Source organism: Danio aesculapii, chromosome 20, assembly GCF_903798145.1.
Source record: "Danio aesculapii chromosome 20, fDanAes4.1, whole genome shotgun sequence".
NCBI lineage: Eukaryota > Metazoa > Chordata > Actinopteri > Cypriniformes > Danionidae > Danio > Danio aesculapii.
The window spans coordinates 43,622,192-43,644,536 of NC_079454.1; the positions used below are offsets into that span (position 1 = coordinate 43,622,192).

The window sequence follows — 22,345 nt, forward strand, 5'->3', positions numbered from 1 at the left end:
CACTTTACATTCTGAAAGCTTAAAAATTTGTTTTAAACGAGCAGCAAATATTGGTACACAGTATAAAAATACACACTTGTCCTCTAAATCTGTATGCACAGGCCTTAACACATATCACACATTTCACGCCTGTGCTCAGTATCTGGGTCACTCTCCACCAGACGCTAAGTTGCTCTTTTGGGAGAACAGAACTGTAACATTGCTTCTGACCCAATCTCAATTTCAGCCAAAAATACACATTTCACAGCTCGACTCTCCTCTCTGACGTCAGGTCATTGCTCACACTCGCTGTCCCGCGTGAAAGTCCTTCACACCTCCTCTCCGCTGAACCGAGAGCTGTACTGGCGCCACCTGCAGATCTAAATTAGCGCTTTGATGTAGTTTATACCGAATCAAATCATTTTAGAGGTATATATATATATATATATATATATATAATTTTTTTTTATGTATGTATATATATATATATATATATATATATATACATAAAAAAATTTACATATATTTTCCAAATGATATTTCAGGGAGCAAGGAATTTTTCACAGTATCTCCTGTAATATTTTTTTCTTCTGGAGAAAGTCTTAAATGTTTTATTTCGGCTAGAATAAAAGCAGTTTTACATTTTTTTTAAAGAGGCACTTAGGTGCCATATTTAAAATTTTAGTTGATGTGTAATGTAGATGTGTGAACATAAACAACATCTCTGAATGTAATACGCTCAAAGTTTAATGCAAAGAGAGACATTAGCTTTTACAGAGATAGCTTAGCACACTGCAAAAAATGTTTTTCTTATTTAGATTTTTTTTTGTCTTGTTTCCAGTCCAAATATCAAAAAATTCTTAAATCAAGAAGAATTTTCTAGAAAAGCAAAACATGTTGTCTTGTTTTCAGAAATAATATAAATAAAAAATATTAAAATTGAAAAGGAAGGCTAATAATTTTGACTTCAACTGTAACAGAAGAAATTATAGTATTGTATTATGTTACTTTATTGTTGAAATACATACTGTATATCAGTTTGATCAATAATAAATTTGCTAAAATTTTATGCTAGCTGATAATGATAAAGTAATATTATTTTTATTTATTTATTTTACTTCTTTTTTGTTTGGCAGGGACCGTGTACATTAATAAGCATTGCTGCAAATGCACCAGAATTAGCCAGAAGGCTATTTTTTATCCGCTGTCCCTGGACAGATATTAAAATTGTCAAGCTAAAAAACAATACAAAAATTATACAATCAATTAAACATAATTAAAAAGCACTAAAATAGACGAAGTAGATCTTAATAAAAAATGTATATGAATAAAATAAACTAAAAACACCAACATCATTAGTTTAATAGAGTAATAAAGATATGATCGTTTAAATGCAAAGATTTTAGTTTTTAATGTTAAAAAAAACATGACCGTAAGTATATGTGCATGTATCTCTACTGTTAAAGCATGGAATTGCATAATTATTGTATAGTAATTAGATTGACTGAAAGGGCTACATGGTGGCTCAGTGGTTAGCACTGTCGCCTCACAGCAAGAAGGTCGCTGGTTCAAGTCCCGGCTGGGTATACTGGATATCTGTGTGGAGTTTGCATGTTCTCCCTGTGTTCGCATGGGTTTTCTCCAGGTGCTCCGGTTTCCCCCACAGTCCAAAGACATGCGCTATAGGTGAATTGAATAAACTAAATTGTCCATGGTGTATGTGTGTGAATGAGTGTGAATGGATGCAGCTGAAGGGCATCCGCTGTGTAAAACATATGTTGGATAAGTTGGCGGTTCATTCTGCTGTGGTGACCCCTGATGAATAAAGGGACTATTAAGCCGAATGAATAAATATTGACTGAAATGCTTAAACAATGAAAATTTGTGTTATAAACAAATATATAAGAACATAATATTGCAACAAAGGTATATAAATGTTTGATAACTGTAGACAATGTTGCCAGATTGGACGGTTTTGAACTGAATTTTGAGTGTGTGGGTAAAAAATGGCATTGGCGGGCCGACAAAATCTGGGCAGTTTTGAAACGTAAATTTTATATGAAACTTATTTAACAAAACATAACTGTGTGCTCCGGCCAACCCGCAAGAGGAGGTGAATGAAAGTTCTGACTCAAAAATCTGACTCCCACTGCACCTGCAATTAAACTCACAGTGGATTATCATGACACTTTTATCAATCATTTTTTCCAGCAATTGACAGCAAGAACAATCATAGAAGCATTGTCTGATTGACAAGAAGCACCTAATTATGTTCAAAAGAATTTAAAACGTTAAATGAGATGAATTTATACCCCATTTTCGAAAGTAAAACATACTCTAGTTCAGGGGTGCCCAAATATTTTCTTATGAAGGGCCAAAAACTAAACTTTATTGAGGCTAGTGGGCCGAAGGTAAATATAGTTGCCATTGGTAATTTCCTAATTTATTTAATAATATTTATAAATAACTAGAAAACAATGCTTTATATTAACAAATACAGTATAATATTTTTTACATTTTATAATGAACTTATTACAGAAAAAACAAAAGCAATTTCATTTATAACAGAGTAGAGTTGCACTATAGGTTTTGCCTTGATTTGCTCGCCCATGTCTTCTGCATAGTTTTAAAAACTCAAATTCATTTACATTTAATGTTAGTTTGCTTTTTTTGTAGCTCAGCAATAAAACAAACACACAAAAAAGGTTACATCAAATTAGAAAAGACATTCGCCCCAACCCTCTCTATCATTCTACGATGGGATGGTGGGCCAAATCAAAGGTTGCAATGGGCCAACTTTGGCCCGCAGGCCCCACTTTGGGCAGCTCTGCTCTAATAGGTAGTGTAATCTACACAACAATAAGTGCAGTGTGAGGGTGAAAGGATCTGCAGTGTTTCGATGTGATCTGGATGTGTTGTAATTTTACTATTGTGGTTTTGTGACTGTTGGTTGTTGTATGGTTAAAAAAGTATGACAGTTAAAGTAACTAGGTTAATTTCTGATTTAAATAAATTAAACAAAATAGTTATCTAATATTTTAAGCTTTTTTGGGTGGGTTTTGGAAAGCTTTTGGGCTTGAAAAAGACGCTAAATCTGGCAACACTGACTAGAAATTTGGTGGGAACAGAATGATGGTAAAAATGACACCTTAAAATTCAACCTGATGTTTCAGCAGTGTTACTAATTTATTCTGCTCACCTGCAGCTTACATAAACAAAATGTCTGCATACATTATTAATGTTTTGGTGTGTTCGTTGCTTATTTTAGGCCCCACTGTGTTAGAGGTTTTCAACACACTGCTTCGGCATTTGAGGCTCAGTGTGGACTATGAACTCACAGGATCGTACGACTGCACCAACATCGGCACCAAAATCATCAAGGAGCACGAGGAGAGGCAGCTGCAAGAAGCCGTCATCCGCACTATTGGTGTGTATGAGAGCATAATATGATTCAGCCTGCTTTCAATTCAGTTCAGTTCAAGTTTATTTGGATAGCGCTTTCACAATAATTATAACTTTAAAAGGTTTTTATTAAACATTTGTTGCATTACAATCAAATTTGGTTGACGTTAAGGGTATTAGTTACTATAACTTTAACTAATTAACAAGTAACTAAAAGCACATATAGGTGATGTGCTTCAGAATATAGGTGATGTACAGTACATGTTCAATTAAGTGTATTTGTGTATTAGGTGTATGTGTTATTTCACTGTCTGCTTTAAAGTGATTTTTCACTTTTGTGGTCTGTGTTTTTTTTTTTTTTTTTTTTTTAAATCAGGCTCATTTGCAAACACATTACCGACTTACCAGCGCTCTGAGGTGATGCTCTTCATCATGGGGAAGGTCCCGATTCCAGGCCTGCATCCTACACTGCCCTCTATAGGCTCAGGGTGAGCATTGAAGCTAATACTACTACTATGCTTTAAAGCAGAGGTTCTCAAACTTTTCAGCCTGTCACCCCCAAAATAACAATGCCAGTGACTCGCGACCCCCACATTCCTCGAAAGTGGTTATAAAATTACAAATTTTGCACAAATAATAGTTATATAAGCCTATACAATAGCACAAAAGCCTATATAAGTGTGAGCATATTGATAACACAAAAAAAGGCAACAGTCTTACGACCATAGGCTGTAATTTATATAATAGTTTATAAATGTATTTAATATTAACTTCAGCTACAGAGACTGGTGGGCACAATGGTTTTAGCACAAGTCTATTGGTGTAATTTTGGAGACCACCACCATGATCATCCTCAATGTTCAGTAGTGGCCTGTATTTATTTGTGTTGTATTTTATTGCCATAAAGGTGTCAGAAAGTTTAACCTGGTGCTATAAAATCAATCTGCTGCATCTGACGCTATTGCAGTGTTGTTAATCTAACGTAAACACACCAATCCTATGAAAGTAAATTAAAAGGCTGATGGCTTTTTATTTGCATGTTGTTGCTTTTTTAATGTAACTATTAACTGCTATTTTTTATGTTCTGTGGGTTATGCATAAAATAAGGCAATTACTACAATTTAATAAAATTTATTTGACATTTGCAAATCACCAAGCAACCCCCTATCATTTTCACGTAACCCCCAAATTGTGAAACACTGCTTTAAAGCAGGGGTGCCCAAACTTTTTCTTATGAAGGGCCAAAGACTAAAACTGGGCTGTGAGCCGAAGTTAAATATAACAAACTATATCACATTAAAGTCGCCGTGGGTAATTTCCTAATTTATTTTAAAATTAATAGAAAACATTACTTTAATCCTTAAGAAAACTTATTTTCTTTACATTTTATGATGAGCATATTACATTCCATTTAGATTACAAGTTCACTTAGTAGAGTTTAATGCTGAACACACTAATCAAGCTGCACATCCTTTTGCATTGTCTTGTGCATTGTCCTCTATCCATTCAGTAACAGTATGTACTTTTTAAAAAATCAGAACATTTATTTGAAACACTTCGTTAAAGTTAGCTTTTGTAGTCAGCGCAATAGCCTAGTGGTTAGCACGCTGACATATGGTGCAGTAGCACTTCAGGGCGTACCGAGTTTAAATCCCGGCTTGTGGACATTTCCCGTCCCTATCCCCTATCTCTCTTCCACTTCGCTTACTGTCTGAAACACTGCCCTATTCGCTTTATAAAAGGTAAAAAGTCCAAAAATAAATCTTAAAAAAAAGTTAGCTTTTGTAGCTCATCAATAACACAAACAAACTAAAGGTTATGTTAAATTAGAAATGACAAACTCTATTAAAGAGCCCCTCTTTTGCATTATAAAAGGTCATATTTTGGTTTTAGGGGTCTCTAACAACATGCTGATATACGTGGAAGGTCACGTATGAATCCCATATGAATCATTCAGCGATTCATTTGTTCTCAAACCCCTCCTTAGCACGAAGCTAATCTGCAGTGATTGGTCTGATGACCCAGTCTGTTGCGATTGGTCGACTGCCTTCAGCATGAGACAGACAGAAAAGCCCACCATGGTTACAGTATGAAGTAGCACAAAGTATGTGAGAGCCCAATGCAGGAATGCAATAAATCAATGCAGTTAAACACCAGCATATTACTCTACTCTTAACCCTAACCTCAAGTAATAACAATGACACACATTCAGTATTATTCCACACAGTGGCAAAAGTTCAACTACTTTGAAATTGACCGCACCGCGCGTGTGTGTAGGAACAGTTGATGGTGGCCATAGTAAAGGCAAACAGCAGAGGATCGCCAGTTCAGAAATGCATTTAAATCGGTAAAGGAAGAAGCACGCGTCACGTTTTTAACGTGATTTTGGATGTGATATGTGAACAGCCCCATACAGATTTAACCTGTGAGATACAGCTCAAGCAATGATCTATAATAGATACATGATTACAAGCCGCGTGGGGTGATTACAACTTATAACACACAAATAAACACATATTTTGCAAACTACACAAAACAAGGCAACAATTTAATGATACTTACATGTTATGATCCGGAGGAAGAAGAAACTGGTCCATATGAACTGTAAAAGTTACTGACAAAGTCTCTGTCAAAGTCTGACAAAGTCCCATAGTCTCTGCTGCTCCTTCAATAGCAAACGGCCGACAAATCCCACGTTGCAGCGTAGGTTATTGTCAATCGTCATAACAATGACAGGAACAACCACAACTCTAGGTTGGCTATACTGTGGTATTGTTTTGAAAATGACCTTTAACCCTTTATTTATTGCAACCGAATCTACATCTGTCGGTTATCGTCATCTTCGCGTCATGATCAGTCCCATGATCCCCTGCGCCTCCGTTAGTGTGTGGAGGGGAAGCACGTGCACATTTGGTGATGTACCGTATCGACGTTGATGCAATCAAACAAAAGATCCGAACCCAGCTCGATTTGTTTATTCGACTGAGTCGACTATTTCGCTAAAGAATCAATAGTTTTAAACTTGCTGCACTTTTAGATTTAAACCTCATCTGGATGTTTTCATTCACTTAGAGCTGTGTTACACACTGCATGGAAGGCCATTTTCAAAAACCCAAAATAGGGGCATTTTAAAGGCATTCCCCAACCCTTAACCACCATTTTGCCTATGGGCTGGTGGGCCAAATTAAAGGTTATAATGGGCTAACTTTGGCCCGTGGGCCCTAGTTTGGGCATCTCTGCTTTAAAGGGATAGTTCACCTAAAAATGAGAATTCTGTCATCATTTACTCGTGCTCCACATGTTTCAAATCTGTTTGAGTTTCTTTTAAACACATAGGAAGATATACTGAAGAATGTCCATAGGTTTCCGTAGTAATTATTGTTCTTACGATGGATGTCAATGGCTGCTTTCTTCTTTAGAATATCACTTTGTGTTCAACAGAAAAAAGAAATTCGGATTTTTGCATGAACTATCACTTTAATCATCATTGTGCAAAATAAAAGTGTTAAATATGCTAAATGACTTGATTTCAGGTACCACTATGTCTTATGCTATTTTTAAGTAACGTTAAGGTGTTTGGAGTGTCCTGCAATACACTTGCTTCCGTCTAAGGTTAAACAACTTCATTTTCTTATAGTATGCAGTTTTCAAAACGTTTTAGTGATTTGCTCTTAACCCATCCTTTCTCTGCTGTGATTGGTCAGATGCCTCAGTTTGTAGTGATTAGTGACTGACCAGCCATTTAAAGTGTTTGTCAGAATCCAAAGGCTGATTGTTTTGTCTGATTTTTCGCTTAATTTACTTTCTTGGTGGCTTTATCAATTAGAGCCTTGAGATTTGTTACAAAACTACATCGGTTTGTCTTAAAGTGAAGAATTACTGAACCTCATTCAGCTGGTTCAGAATCTGTTCATTCTTTTGGGAAGCAATAACTTAATTTATTGTACATTTGCATCTATTGAAACTTTTGTATAACATACAAATATAAATATTTACACATACATATATTAACATTCCACATTTTTTATGCTACAGCCTTATTCTAAAATGGATTAAATTCATTTATTTCCTCAACATTCTACACACACACACTCAATTTAGAGCTTCACAATAAAGGCTGTGAATACTTCTGTACATGTGATGTATACACAAAGAATAAATACTTTACGGATACGCACACACATGTATGTATATATATATATATATATATATATATAAAGGCACTTCTATCAAAATTCTATCAAATCAGTTTGACTTGATCGCAAAACAATTCAGGACTTCACACTGTTATTTGACACTTTTCCAAATGTTCTGTGGTAAACATTAATATAAACATAATTGCTTGTGTTTGTGCTACAGGCCTGAGGGCAACCGAATGATCCAAGTTATGCTGTTGAAGTCTCTGAGACAGGTAAATGCTTGGTGTCCTGCTTGGTGTCAAATATTTGATGTTGTAAATATCATGTTTATTTTTACTCTTTCTTTTCTTCACCCTTCAGGTCACGTGTGGTTTTCAAACAACTAATATGCTGACAGCTCTTCCCAACTCCTTTTTGGATCCCATGCTGTCATTTGCTCTGCTAGAGGATGCAGAAATTCGGCTGCTGGTGCTAGAAATTCTGGTCAGCCTCATCGATCGCCATGATAACCTCCCCAAGTTCTCCAACATCTGGTAAGTGATGTGTGCCGAGTGGCCTTAGTGTTTGCTTTATGCTGTGTGTAATCATGGGGTCAGCAGGATTTTTAAATATATTCAAAGGTCCCATGAAGTTAAAATAATAAAGTTTTAGATGTTAGTATTAGTTTGATATTTTTAAGCACATCTTTATATTGGTGTGCTCCAAAACAGTGACAAATTGTTTTTGCGTTCAGAGAAACATGTAAAGCTTGCAGTTTGTCACTTCTGTCTAAATCAATGTTTTTTTCTGCGTTACCCCGTACTTCAGTTTCTCTTCAAAGCCTGACCAATCAAATGCTCTCTAGTATCTGACATGCCCTGCCCCCTTCAAGATGCTTCTCATTTGCTTTTTATTTGATGCGCTTGAGATCAACCACTCTCACTGGCAGAGCTGTGATAAAACAAAACACTATTAGCTGCTTTTTAAAAAGGAGAGGGGCTACTCTACATCCCACCCTCTCGTTTTTCAGTTGAGATTGTCAAAAACGTTCTAAAACATTTTTTTTTTCATTGATTTAAGGTTTAATTTTAACATTAGCTTTCAAATTCATAGTAATATCTAATTTGCTCCTCGGAATATGTATCTAACTGTTGGATAAACAGATGTGCTGCTTAATATTGTTAAAAAAATTGTGATTCTTTTTATGATTATTTTAAGAATATTAAATTCAAAGAACAGGATTTTAAATATAATTTTTTTATAGCATGGTCAAATAAATATTCATTCATTTATTTTCCTTTGGCTAAGTCCCTAATTTATCAGAGGTCGTCACAGTGGAATTAACTGCCATCTATTCCAGCATATATTTCACGTTGCGGATGTCCTTCCCGCCGCAACCCAGTACTGGAAAACAACACATTTATACACACATGCACTCATACACCACGGCCAATTTTGTTTTACCCCATTTACCTGTACTGCATGTGTATGGACTGTGGGGGAAAACAGAGCACCTGGAGGAAACCCACATGATCACGGGGAGAACATGCAAACAGAAATGCCACACAGAAATGCCAACTGACCCCGCCAGGACTCGAACCAGCGACCTTCTTTCTGTGAGGCAACTGTGCTACCCACTGTGCCTCCGTGTCATCTCAAATAAATATGTTATGAATAAAATTAATATTTTCACACTGACCTCAAATTTATGAATGGTATTAGTGCTGACAAAAACAGGAATACTCACATCCTGTTGTTAGAAAAAAAGACAACGACGTCTTGAAGAAAAATTAAGTTTTATTCCAGAGTAGTAACAAAGAACACGGCAGTATCTTGGGAGAATGAACCCTGAACATTCCTAAACTGAAACCTTTTATACTGTCTTAGATTTTGCCTTTAGATGTTAATGAAGTTGCCAACAGTATCTCTCAATGTTAATGCAGTTTCCACACATTGATGAGATGGTTCTCTGTGCACCACACCCATCCCTATTCTACAATCATCACCAATGGGTTAAGATCACTTCACTTCAAACAATGCAGAGACAACAAACTGTTGACTTCTCTTTTCTCCCACAATTCAGCCCTTTTGGGAAATGAGCATCAACACACCATTTAGAGTGGAAGTTGGGTTGAGCCAGTGTTTATTGTGCATAGTTAAATCACAACACGTTTTGTTATAGAGGGCTTTAAATCTTCACATATAACATTGAATAAATTTGGTTAAAAATGTAAACAACAAAAAAGAGAGGTGATAAAAATTGTTTAAACCAATAATAACTTGCAATTTTAATATCTTATCACAACATAAATAGATTTTACAACAATTAATTATTCAGTTTCATTTTGAAATAGACAAAAAACAACCAAAAACCTTTGAAATGGTCCAATAGCTCAAAAAGAAAGAAATAACTGAAGAAAAATCTGCATAATCTTAAACATCAAAAATACACCCGTGAGATGAAGTGACAAGCAGTTCATTGAAGTAAAAAGCAAATGTTTTGGTCGAGTGTTGTTTGGAATTTGGCAACGTTTGCCTTTTTTACTTCAGTAAACTGCTTGTCAGTTGATCTTGATTTTTGAGAGTCTGCAGGCTTTTTATCAGTTTGAAATGGGCAAAAAATAACCAAAAACCTTCAAAATGGTCCAATAGGTCCAAAAGAATGAAAGAACTGAAGTCTGTATACTCTTATGCTGTGTTCACATCAGCAAGGCACATGCAAATAAATCACACTCTTCGCATGTAAATATACGCATGAACATTTTGAGTTTACTCTCTTCATTCACGTGTCAAAATTGCTTCATTTTTTAATCTTCATATATAACATTGATTGAATTTGTTTAAAAATGTAAACAACAAAAAAAGATAATAATAACTTGCAATAACCAATAATAACCAATAATAACTTGCAATGTTAATATTTTATCACAACATAAATAGATTTTACAACAATTAATTATTCAGTTTCAGTTTGAAATAGACAAAAAAAACAACCAAAAACCCCTTGGGATTTCCCCTTGGGACACCAACAACAAACACCACGTCATAATCACGCTCCTACAGGAGCAAGCTCCTGATTGGTTAATGCGGCGCGAATGTCTGCTGAAGTTCAAATTTTCCAACTCGAGCATCATTCGCACGAATCACATCATTCTCGCCACCTCATTCAAATTGCACCACAGGATGTCTATTCGAGTCTTTGCATTGACTTAACATGTAAATGACTCGCGCTTGATGCTTTATCTGTGTCTGGTGTGAACGCATCATTAAACATCAAAAATACAGCAGTGAGATAAAGTGACCATGAAAGCAAATGTTGTGGTCAAGTGTTGTTTGGAATTTGGCAACATTTGTCTTTTTTACTTAAGTAAACTGCTTGCCAGTTAATCTTGATTTTTGAGAGTCTGCAGGCTTTTCTTCACTTTGAAATGGGCATCAATACAAACAGAAAAATCATTATAAAACCTGTATTTTTTGTGATAATTAATCATATGATAAACTGTTTTACTATGCTTTTATATGCTCTTTTGTCCCCCATGCAGCATCATCTCTGATATCTCTGTGCTTAAACTCAAAGTGGACAAATGCTCACGTCAGGACAACCTCTTCATGAAGAAGGTACAGCATCCCTCTACCCATCTACGTCTTTCTGTTGTCATTATCTTTTTGAAGTCATTGCATTTCTAAAGGGCTGATGTTGTGTTTGACGCTGATTTCTGTTTTTTCAGCATGCGCAGCACCTGTACCGACACATCTATCTGTGCAGTAAGGAGCTGAGCAGCGTTCAGCCTCACTTTGAGAAGCTTTATTCGCTCCTGGCCCTCATTAGCATGGAGCTGGCCAATGAAGAGGTGGTGGTAGACCTGATCCGTGTGGCACTCGCTCTGCAGGTGTGTCATAATTGTGAATTATATTAAGCCTTAAAAGCAGGGTATGTCATTTTTTCCACTAGAGGGAGTGTATTCACAACAAAAAAAGTTGTAGTCTGATGATGCCGTAACTGAGTGTGGAATCATGGATGAGATAAAGTATGCAACACTTATTATCATGGTAGTGTGTAGTAAAACAAGAGCTTTTTTAAAAGAAGCTGCACTTCTTTGTCATATTCTTTTTACTCAGGGCTTAACCTTTTTGCTTGGTGGCACCGGTGTTCCTAACTTCAAAAATGTAGGAGTACCAGACAAAATTTAGGAGCACCCACCAAAAATTTGAGCACCGTTATGTTATGACCGTCTAGGGGTCGATCACAACAGAAAGGAAAAGAGAGCCAATACCAGAGAGAATTTGAATTAAACAAGATTTGTTTATTACAGGAGATATGGATGTGTCTTCAGGGGAAGACCAGGCCAAAAATAACAAACAAAAATATCTTTATTTACCAACTATCTTACCTGAAGAAAATAAAGATAATAAATAAAATACAGCAATTACTTAACTCTCTATTCCTAAAACAATAACAAATGGACAAAAAAACTATGTGGCATCAAACCCCCTACTCTCACAATTATTGACGAGTGTGCATTATATTACAAGTGTGTATTGTATTAACCACAACTCTTAACATTATAGAAAGAAACGAATGATCTAGAATAAACTTATGAATTGAGACAAGAAATAAAAGAAAAATCAAGACTGTCACAACATTAATCACATTGTTAAATGTTTCTATACATACAACACAAATTTCAATCCCTCTCACTGGCATAGTGCTCAATGGTGGGCAAAACGGAGAAATACGCTGGAGGAACACAAAGGCCCACAAAGCTAACACATAACACAAGGCATTGTGGCACAAAAGGCCTTGATCAGTGCTCCAGTGCGTCTTTTTGTTCAGGGTAGGTTGAGATGGGAATCAATCGAATCCATCATCAAATATTCTCCAGGAACCGCCTTTCTTCAAACAAAAGCATAAACACACAGAAAGAACACAAGAGGGCAGCATAGATCCACACACGTCAACTAAATGTCATAACAGTTACTGCAAGTTTCATATTACAAGATTTATTGCATTTGAATTCAGCACTAATCAAAACTAACAAACAAAATAATTTTGTATGCACCCACCGGCCCTGCACGCACTGCTTGACGTGAATGAGATGAACTACGGTAATGATAATAACTGTGTTGTGTTCTCACGGGTGGTGTGATATTGCATAAATAATATTGATATACTCTTATTATTTGCATACGTCATCTTAATAGCAATAGCGGTCTTTTCATAAGCTGAACTTTAATCTTACTTTAAATACTACTTTAATCTTAGTGAATGTAAGCCCTTTTGCGATGGTTTGCGCAGTGATAAGTTTTACATTTAGCTGCCCCTTGCACGGCTGACAACATCCTGACGAATAAATGAAGGATTTATTAGAACCCATCACGGTTAAAATGTGTAGATTCAGTGGCAAACGCTGTTACTTAAACTCCGTCTCACAGAATTTACAGTGAATGGCTTTAATCATTTTCATAGCAGACTTTAACCAACTGGAATCTTTTATCTACCTTTCGAAAAGTGCAAATGGTGGATTAACATTCCCCGTATGATAACTAATAAGATGTGCGTTTGTTTGTAACTTAACAAACTCTAAACAAAATCTGTCCATGATATTTTCATTCTCTCATCTTCAGACCTTTTACATTTAGCAGTTGTAGCTCCTTGTCATTTGAAGACAGAAGGCCTTAACTGAGTGACTAACAGCTGATATTAACCAACCCATTTGGATTCAGGAGAAGTGGGCAGTGTTGCACTTGCACAAAATCCCCATAAATATATTTTAAGGTTGCATAGATATCATTTTGGGCACATATGCAACCATAACTGGCGCAATTTTGAGCCCTGATATTAAATACATTTAGTGCATATTAAAACAACTTTAGTGTTTCCTTATTTTCTAAAAAACCACACCATAAACTGAGGGTGTATGATGTGATTAGCGTGGCCACACAAGGCAAAGTCCATGACACTAGTTAAAATAGCTTATTTCTCTGCATTTGAACATTCTTCGAAACATTTGGGGAAATGTAAGCCAAATCACCCTGCAGCCCAAGACCGGTTACTCACTGAAGCTAAACAGGGCTGAGCCTGGTCAGTACCTGGATGGGAGACCACATGGGAAAACTAGGTTGCTATTGGAAGTGATGTTAGGGAGGCCAGCAGGGGGGCGCTCAGCCTGTGGTCTGTGTGAGTGAAGGGAACACTATAATGTCAGTGAGCATCGTCTTTCGGATGAGACGTTAAACCAAGGTCCAGAATCTCTGTGGTCATTAAAAATCCCATGGCACTTCACATAAAGTGTAGGGGTGTAACTCCGGTGTCCTGGCCAAATTCCCTTTATCATCCCTTACCCATCATGGCCTCCAAATGATCTCCATCCCCCGAATTTGCTCTATCACTGTCTCTTCACTCCACCTATAGTGGCTTGTGGTGGGGTGAACGCTCTGGCGCCGTTGTCCTGTGGTTGCCGTCGCATCATCCAAGTGGATGCTTCACACTGGTAGTGGTGTGGAGAGACAAACCCCCCTCATGATTGTGAAGCACTTTGGATGTATGTCCATACATGATAAATGTGCTATATAAATACACATTACATTACATTAGTTAGCTAAATATATAAAATTGCTGGCACCCATTGACTTCTATGTAAAAAAAAAAAAGGTTGCCTACTTTGGACGTCAGTGGGTGCCAGCTACCCGGTATTCTTAAAAATGTGTTCTTTTGTGTTCAGCAGAAGAAAGAAACTCTTAAAGGTTTAAAACCATGTGAGGAAGTTTAAAAGAAACTAATTTTTATTCTGTCTGAACTTTCCCTTTTAGATTTAATGGCAAGGTCGTTTTTTGCACAAACAGATTTCATACAAAGTTAATGCAAACACGTGAACAGAGGCACATTTGTGTGGGCTGGCGTGAATGGTTTGAAAGTGTGAAGCAGATTTTCCCCAAATACGTAGCTGTACCTGATGTGCCCTCTACTGGACATATGTGAATCAACATTTCATTATTGGGAGATGTTCAGATTCAGAGTATGTTCATTAGTAGTTTTGCTACCATTGTGCAATTCCCATCACATTTTGCATCCTGTATGGTCACTCCACTGGTTATTTTTAATTCATATTTGGTTCTATTTAAATTTCTTTTTTTATTCAATCCCAAATGGAAAATGCATTTTTAAATGTTCAACATTTTGTTTTCATCAATCTACATGGTTTAACACACATTTTATGAAGATTCTTGTGTGTATTTCAATACTTCTTCTCGTCTGCCTGTGTTGCCTTTTCTCCAGGATTTGGCTCTGAGCAGTGAGGAGATGTTACCAGTGTACAACCGCTGTGCTATTCATGCCCTGTCTTCAGCTTACCTCAATCTCATCAGTCAGCTCACAACAGTGCCTGCTTTCTGCCAGCACGTTCATGAGGTCAGTCTCCATCAAACACCATCACTACAGCCCACTCACGCAGTGTTTAATCAGCCATGTTGCATTAGAAACAGATGAATAAAATGTACCAACATTTTTGCAGGTGATTGAAATGAGGCAAAAAGAAATTCCTTATCTGTTACCGGAGGATGTCTTCATTGAAAACCCAAAGTAAGACAAACTACACTAAAGATTTAGATGGTGCCAGTAATTTCAACTTTAGTTAATCTGACTTAACTTAAATCTAAAATGGAAACCTGATTAACATAAAATAAGTTAAAATAGTGACAAAAAAACGTGCCCTGATATGTGTGGGGCTTGCTCTGCTGGTGTTATCATTATGAAGGATATTAAGCCTTAAAGGCACAGTATATCATTTTCTCCACTAGAGGGAGTGTATTCACAACAAACAAAGGTGTAGTTTGATGACGTGGAGTGTGGAATCATGGAAGTTTATTGCATCCTACTGGACTCCTGCAAAAATCACGTTCATGGATTAGCTAAAGTATTCAACTCTTATTATCATGGTAATGTGAAGTAGAGTAAGGCTGTAAGCTGTTGAAGTTAAACAAGAGGGTTTTTTTTTTTTTTGAAGAAGAAGAAGAAGAAGAAGAAGCTGCACGTCTTTATTATATTAAATACATTTTAGGGTTCTGTTACATTGCTCCACAGTCAAATAAAGCTCACAACATATTAAAGCGACTTTAGTGTTTCGCTATTTTCTATAAAACCAAACCGTAAAATTAGGGTGTTTGATGTCATTAGCATGGCCACACAAGACAAAGTCCATGACACTAGTTAAAATAGCTTTCTCTGCATTTGAACATTCTTCAAAACATTTGGGACATAAAAACATGGCTTTTTGATCATTTTTTACAATGTATGAATCAGCAAAGTTGTTTTATTTTATCTAGTATGTTATTATTCAGTTTGAATGTATCCAATTGATCAAAAGTCACAAAGTACTTTCATGTAGTACTGGGGGTTGGGGTTTTAATATTTATTTATTTAAATATAGAAATGTTTAAGTATAGTGTGGGGAAAAATCTGTTTTTATACACCAGTGCAATCATGTGGAACAAATTACCATAACTGATCAAAGAAATAAAAGACTTAAGGAGGTTCAAAAAAAGCAATCAAAAGATGAGGATAGTTAATTCCCATGGTGGATGATGTTGTTTTTTATATATTTTATACTATTGTGAACAGTGTTGGGAGAAACAAAAGTAACTTGAGTTTTGTAATAATATTACTTAGTTTTAGTCCCTCTAAGAAATTGAAGTATTCTTATAGTCTTTGTTATTATTAAGTAATGAGTAAAGTAACGTATTACTTTAAAAAAAATTAAGCAATAATATTTGAGTTACTTTTTAAAAAATGTTATGCGGGGTATTTTTTGGTGTAGTGCATTCGCCCTAATAAAATTGCTGAATAAATTGCTGAATTAAAATGAACGTAGTCACGTTGAATCCCGCACACAATAAGAGAATGCAGTAACAGACAGAAAAGTAGATGGCAGAGCCTTATATTTCTGCGATGCAAGCATTCTTATTATATTGAACATATGGAAGAAAAGGAAAAGAGGATTATCTGAATGGACAGTAAATTTACTTTTTAATGAGACAAAAAGTACAAAAGTAGCAAACACATTTCATTAATCTGTAAATACGGCATTTGTAGCTCTGGGGTCAGGAAGTTCTCAGAAGATAACATTATCCTTCATTACCTTTTTAATGTGTTTTTTTAAAGGTAAATGGAGGTTATACAGTTTGTTGTTGATTGCAGAACTCCTCCGTTAAAAAAAAGAAGAAAAAACACCCCTGCAAGTTAGGAAAGAGATCAAGCATCAGCCGGGTCAGAAAAAGTTACGCAAAAGTAACATTACGCATCACTTACCATAAAAAAATAACTGAGTAACGCAACTAGTTACTTTTTTGAGGAGTAACTCAATATTCAAATTCATTACGTTCTAAAGTAACTTTCCCCAACACAGACTGTGAATAATTTTGTTCCTTTTTTAAAATGAAGAGGTACTGTTTGTTTTATGCATTAACTGTACTTTGCAGCCATACTTTGTTTTTTAGCAGGGAGGACCACAATGGAAACAAGCCCAGGGCTTTATTGTTTTTTTTTTTATCCTTGACGGTTTTATATCAAAATGTAACTTACATTTACTAAAATCTGTCAAATAAAAATTCAATTCAAAAGATTTCTATTTAAATATATTTTCCTCTTATAATCAGAAACCTGAAAAAAAGTTTTGTGGGTTTCACCTAAATTTAAACAGGAGCTGTTAGTTAATTGATAATTAATAATAACAATGATGACTAATACTTTTAATAATAATAATAAATAATACATGTTTAAGCAGCAAATCAGCATAGGAGAATGGTTTCTGAAGGAACATTGTCATGTTGATAACTTAAGTAATGATTCTGAAACATCATTGGATTAAAATGGATTTTAAATTCCAGTAAAATAAATAATAAATGCAAAAAGATTTCTATTTAAATAAAAAAAAATCTCCAATTATCAAAGAAACCTGAAATAAGTTTTGTGGGTTTCACCTAAATTTAAGCAGGAGCTTTTAGTTAATTGATGATTAATAATGATGATGATGATGATGATGATGATGATGATACCACCATTAATAATAATAATAATAATGATAATAATAAATGTTTAAGCAGAAAATCAGCATAGGAGAATTGTTTCTAAAAGAACATTGTCATGTTGGCAACGTAAGTAATGCTTCTGAACCATCATTGGATTAAAAGGGATTTTAAATTGCTTTAAAATAAATGTAAAAAAATGTAAAACTGTAATATTTCACGATATTTTAAATTGTAGTTTCATAATATAACTTCTTTTCAGTATTTTGGATCTTGAAAAGCATTAGAGTCTGCATTAACATTTTAGAAATCTTACTGACCAAACTTTTTGAACAGTACAATATATAAACGTGTGTGTGTGTGTGTGTGTGTGTGTGTGTGTGTGTGTGTGTGTATATATATATATATATATATATATATATATATATATATATATATATATATATATATATATATATATATATATATATATATATATATATATATATAATTATGTCTAATGTGATTTCCCAGGATTCCTAAAACACTAGAGAAGCTGGAGGGAGACATTTTGTTCCAACAAGCCAAGATCACTGAGGTTCTTGGAGGAAGCGGCTACAACACTGAACGACTCGCTACACCTTATGTCCCACAATTCACAGGTGCATAGATCAGCAATTTGTGACGCATCATATAACATCACAATTAACTCTGTTCGTTATTTAGAAATGCCTATGGTGTTAATGTTCACATAGTATAGTCCAATCAGACTTGCTCTTCGTTGTTTTAATGTTTAAAGGTGCTCTATGTAAGTTTTTGACTCTTCTAAAGCATAAAATACCATGATATGTTGGCAGATATTTAAGAAACATGCTAAGTGATCATTCTTGTTTATCTGAAAAACAATGCTAAAGCCAGTTATTCTGCTTTGAAAATGTGCTTTCCGTGCCAGAACGTCTGTCTTTGTTTTAATCTCTTTAACTCGCTCAATGCGTCCGCAATCGTAACAGTAACAGCCTCCAAAATGAGACATGAGGTAATTAGCAAATAATATAAATATTAGAATTGTAAACATTAGGTGAGCAGGTTACATGGCAACCCCGTGTCCTAACAACACACTGTGCGATGAAATTTGTAGTGATAAGCAATTTATTTTGCTGTTTGCACCAGATGCAAAACGACAGAAATTTAAATACAGCCATTCAGAAGCACAGAATAATGCACTCACAGCACTCCAATGAAATGGTAAGGTTTATAATCTAATTATTACATATTAAACCTCTTTAACATTACTAAATGTACATGTTGAATGACTGATGTGAGACGAAAAAATAGAACCGGTTTCTAAAATGTAAATTTCAGGTGTTGGTTAGGATGAAAACTCCTTTTAATCTGAAAATATTCCTTCTATTGCATGCCGTTGCTTTTATTTAGAACACGATTTAAACCAGCCTTAAATCATCTGCCATTAGTCTCGATAGTCAGGCTCGCTTTTGTTGATGTCGTCAATCTGGCAACCTGCGCTTGTGTGTGTTCTACCACTGGGTGTCAAACTTACATTCTGCACCTTCTGCTCTACACGGTACACTCTCAATGTGCCTTTTTTGGTGTTTGCATGAAAACAGTGTACATGTAATTGTAGATAAACAGCTACCGAAGCCAATACAATCAAGACAATTGCATTGCAGATGAACTGCAACTTCAGTCTGGAGTGGTTTCTGCATATTAGTCATCTGACAGATCAATTGAGTAAACGGTAGATTAATCCCACTCTCTTCTATCCTCAGATGAAGACCGGCTGTCAAAGAGGAAGAGTATTGGAGAAACAATCTCTCTCCAGGTGGAGGTGGAGTCCAGAAACAGTCCAGAGAAAGAGGAGGTAAATCAAAACATTACAGCCACAGTTTTAATGAACTAACGCTAACCTAAGAAATATTTTTAAAATATTACATTTATGAAAGAGAAGAAATATTTTGTAGCAATATAATATTTAGTTTAATATTATTTCTTAGGTTGCATTAGTCTGTTTTAAATATACAGTTGAAGTCAGAATTATTAGCCCCCGTTTATTTTTTCCCCAATTTCTGTGTAACGGAGAGAAGATTATTTGAACACATTTCTAAACATAATAGTTTTAATAACTCATTTCTAGTAACCGATTTATTTTATCTTTGCCATGATGACAGTAAATAATATTTGACTAGATATTTTTCAAGACACTTCTATACAGCTTAAAGTGACATTTAAATGTTTTACTAGGTTAATTAGGTTAACTAGGCAGGTTAGGGTAATTAGGCAAGTTATTGTATAAAGATGGTTTGTTCTGTAGACTGTTGAAAAAAAATTAGCTTAAAGGGGCTAATTTTGTCCTTTAAATGGATTTTAAAAAATTAAAAACAGATTTTATTCTAGCCGAAATAAAACAAATAAGACTTTCTCCAGAAGAAAAAAAATATTATCAGACATACTGTTAAAATTTCCTTGCTCTGTTAAACATCATTTGGGAAATATTTAAAAAAGAAAAAGAAATTCAAAGGGGGGCTAATAATACTGACTTTAACTGTAAATTATACATAATGATAATGTGATGCATTATAACTATGCTCAAAAAATTGTCGCAATAATTATTTCATTTATATATTTGTTTTTACTTTCAAAATTTGATAACATTTATAATTATGACTATATCAGGGAACGCATTTTTCTAATACATGTTTTTAGTCACACTTTATTTGAAAATATAATTCTTGCTATTAATAAACTATTAAATATGATATTCGCCTCAATAAACTTTGACTTTTCTAGTAAACTAAAGTGTTACTATGCTTTCTCCCCATACAGAGAACACCTGCTGAAGAAATCACATTTGAAACACTAAAAAATGCCATTGGTGGGTTGAATGACCAATATTCCCTCCAATATTTACTTATCCATCGGGTGAACAATACTAATGTCTGTGTGTTTGTGTATTCACTAGTGGACAGTGTAGGAGTGGAGGAGCAGGAGAAGGAACGCAGGAGACAAGTAGTGGAGAAGTTCCAGAAGGCCCCGTTTGAGGAAATAGCTGCCCACTGTGGTGCCAGAGTGAGTCGACTTAAAGCGCTTTTCTTTTATCTCTGTTTCACATCATGGGTTGCACTTGCAGAGTGGGAATCTTTCTTTCAAGAGAACTAAAAAAAAAAATCTTAAAAAAAAAAAAAAGATTTTCAGATGCAGAATAAAAGTTCTGTGACTAAAAACAACTCTGTCTCAATCAAAGTTAACATATGTTATATAAACAATCTACTTCCTACTTTTGTGCACATTGACTCTCTGGAGTCTCAAACCTGGGATATGCTCTTTAACTTTAGTTAGTGGGTTGGTTGGTTGGTTGGTTGGTTGATTAGTTAGTTAGATAGATATTTACCTAGTTAGTTAGCTAGTTAATTAGTTAGTTGATTGTTTGGTTGGTTATTTGTAGTGGTGGGCAATACCAGGCTTCATGAAACACAAACAGTTTAAGCTAATGTGTCTAAGCTTTGAAACGTTTCGAAACCCGTCTCTACAGTGACACCTAGTGGTCATTTTTATGTATTGCTCTGGAATAGCTTCAGCAAAGATACAGTTATGCAAATTGAGGTATTAAACCCCACATCGTAGAGTTGAAGTTTCAAGTGATTTAGTGGAGCGGTGAGAGTTCCAGACTAACATGCCAAGAGAATGGGTTCAAATCCAGGGTGATGCAGCTATAGATGTTAGTTTTTAAGTGCTCTGTTCTTGTAATGTGTTTTTTTAACATTGGTCTGACATCCCTATGAACACTTTGTGAATAAACATGTCTTGTTTTGGTCATAAAAAGTAACATTAGTAAAATAGGAACTCAGGCTTCGAATTTGGGAAATTTGCAGCGCAGTTACTCTATACATGCTTCTGACCCTGTCAGTCATACGCAGGATCGCCAGGTCTCAAAACGCTTCTGAAATGACCGATGCTTTGAATCGCTTTAGTCATGTGAACTGGGTGTTTCAAAACACTTTAGTCACGTGACCTGGGTGTTTCAGATCATGCTTTGGTGCATTGTTTCGAAACACTTGTGCTTGGTGATCACTGTGTTGAAATGTTCCCTAGTTCTTTAAGCCATCGCTCAAAAACTATTAGCCATCCCTACTTATTTGGTTAGTTGGTTAGTTAGCTAGTTATTTGGTTGGTTGGTTGGTTGGTTATTTGGTTAGTTAGCTAGTTAATGACTTGGTTGGTTAATTTGTTGGTTGGATAGATAGCTAGTTAATTTGCGTGATTGGTTTGTTGGTTATGGTGTTTCTGATCATGCTTTGGTGACTTCAAAACGCTTGCGCTGCGGGATCTCGTCACTGTGTCGAAACGTTAGTTTTACGTCAGCCATCCCTAGTTATTTGGTTAATTAGTTGGTTGGTTATTTGGTTACTTAGCTAGTTAATAAGTTGGTTGGTTAGTTAATTAGTTAGTTGGTTGGTTGGTTGGTTGGTTATTTTGACAGTTGGTTGGTTGGTTAATTGATTGGTTGGTTGGTTGGTTGGTTGGTTATTTTGACAGTTGGTTGGTTGGTTAATTGGTTGGTTGGTTGGTTGGTTGGTTAGTTAGTTAGTTAGTTAGTTAGTTAGTTAGTTAGTTAGTTAGTTAGTTAGTTAGTTGGTTAGATGGTTGGTTATATGGTTGGTTAGTTAGTTAATGAAAACACAGTTATGTATCGTTAGTCCATTAACTTAATGTATTAAAGCATAAGTAGATTAACTTTCGATTGTTTTATTGCATTAGTAAATGATGAACTATGATTAATAAATGCTGTACAAGTATTGTTCATTATTAGTTCTTGTTATTTAATACATTAA

At 35.2% G+C, this 22,345-nt stretch overlaps 1 protein-coding gene across 2 annotated transcripts in view; it reads left to right on the forward strand.

Moving 5' to 3' along the window:
* The window catches only part of efr3bb (EFR3 homolog Bb (S. cerevisiae)), a 78,017-nt gene that overhangs the window by 54,319 nt on the left and 1,353 nt on the right, over positions 1–22,345 (forward strand). For both annotated transcript variants that reach the window (XM_056445498.1, XM_056445499.1), the window contains 12 exons: positions 3,248–3,406; positions 3,758–3,869; positions 7,741–7,792; positions 7,881–8,053; positions 11,042–11,117; positions 11,228–11,389; positions 14,776–14,907; positions 15,011–15,078; positions 18,033–18,160; positions 19,286–19,377; positions 20,340–20,388; positions 20,476–20,582. In XM_056445498.1, the coding sequence (XP_056301473.1) occupies positions 3,248–3,406; positions 3,758–3,869; positions 7,741–7,792; positions 7,881–8,053; positions 11,042–11,117; positions 11,228–11,389; positions 14,776–14,907; positions 15,011–15,078; positions 18,033–18,160; positions 19,286–19,377; positions 20,340–20,388; positions 20,476–20,582 (1,310 nt within the window). The remainder of the gene's footprint in view (positions 1–3,247; positions 3,407–3,757; positions 3,870–7,740; positions 7,793–7,880; positions 8,054–11,041; positions 11,118–11,227; positions 11,390–14,775; positions 14,908–15,010; positions 15,079–18,032; positions 18,161–19,285; positions 19,378–20,339; positions 20,389–20,475; positions 20,583–22,345) is intronic.